At 52.4% G+C, this 1,422-nt stretch overlaps 1 protein-coding gene across 1 annotated transcript in view; it reads right to left on the reverse strand.

The window, feature by feature from the left end:
* Positions 1–317: 317 nt before the first annotated feature.
* Positions 318–1,422, reverse strand: part of LOC306819284 (uncharacterized protein) — a 19,657-nt gene continuing 18,552 nt past the window's right edge. The window contains exon 9 of the mRNA XM_079373056.1: positions 318–1,422. This exon is cut by the window's right edge and continues 2,735 nt beyond it. Coding sequence (XP_079229182.1) covers positions 445–1,422 — 978 coding nt within the window. The 3' untranslated portion in view covers positions 318–444.

Here is a 1,422-nt window from a genome sequence, read left to right on the forward strand (position 1 = left end):
CACTAAGATGTGACCTTCAGGTGAGGACGCACTAAGATGTGACCTTCAGGTGAGCACGCACTAAGATGTAACCTTCAGGTGAGGACGCACTAAGATGTGACCTTCAGGTGAGGACGCACTAAGATGTGACCTTCAGGTGAGGACGCACTAAGATGTGACCTTCAGGTGAGGACGCACTAAGACGTGACCTTCAGGTGAGGACGCACTAAGATGTGACCTTCAGGTGAGGTCGCACTAAGACGTGACCTTCAGGTGAGGACGCACTAAGATGTGACCTTCAGGTGAGGACGCACTAAGACGTGACCTTCAGGTGAGGACGCACTAAGATGTGACCTTCAGATGAGGACGCACTAAGATGTGACCTTCAGGTGAGGACGCACTAAGATGTGACCTTCAGGTGTGTAATTAACTTCCTTAATGTCATCTGAAGTTATACAGACTTATTTACTTACTCGTCTCTGATGTGTCCTCCACTGTGACCTTTTCTCTCCTTGCTTCCTCTCCTCTCTCCTTGTTCATCCTTTCTCTCTCTTTCCATCCGTCCACTGAGTCCACGTCAGCGTCCTGATCTTTGGCGTCTCCTTCACCAGGGACCAGCTCCATGTCCGACAGACACCTGGACGACCGCTGCTCGTTCAGATCTGTGTCCACAGGTGGATCCACCTGACATGGATCAGCTTCAGGTGCAGAGTCACGGAAAGGATCAGCAGGACCCTGAACCTGTTCATGCAGCTGTGGACCCTGAACCTGATCATCAAGCTGTGGACCCCGAACCTGTTCATGCAGCTGTGGACCCTGAACCTGATCATCAAGCTGTGGACCCTGAACCTGATCATGCAGCTGTGGACCCTGAACCTGATCATGCAGCTGTGGACCCTGAACCTGATCATCAAGCTGTGGACCCTGAACCTGATCATCAAGCTGTGGACCCTGAACCTGATCATCCAGCTGTGGACCCTGAACCTGATCATGCAGCTGTGGACCCTGAACCTGATCATCAAGCTGTGGACCCTGAACCTGTTCATCCAGCTGTGGATCCTGAACCTGTTCATGCAGCTGTGGACCCTGAACCTGATCATGCAGCTGTGAACCCTGAACCTGATCATGCAGCTGTGGACCCTGCACCTGATCATGCAGCTGTGGACCCTGAACCTGATCATCAAGCTGTAGACCCTGAACCTGATCATGCAGCTGTGGACCCTGAACCTGATCATCAAGCTGTGGACCCTGAACCTGATCATCAAGCTGTGGACCCTGAACCTGATCATCAAGCTGTGGACCCTGAACCTGATCATCCAGCTGTGGACCCTGAACCTGATCATGCAGCTGTGGACCCTGAACCTGATCATCAAGCTGTAGACCCTGAACCTGATCATGCAGCTGTGGACCCTGAACCTGTTCATCAAGCTGTGGACCCTGAAC

Source organism: Symphodus melops (assembly GCF_947650265.1).
Source record: "Symphodus melops genome assembly, contig: scaffold_311, whole genome shotgun sequence".
NCBI classification, from domain to species: Eukaryota; Metazoa; Chordata; class Actinopteri; order Labriformes; family Labridae; genus Symphodus; species Symphodus melops.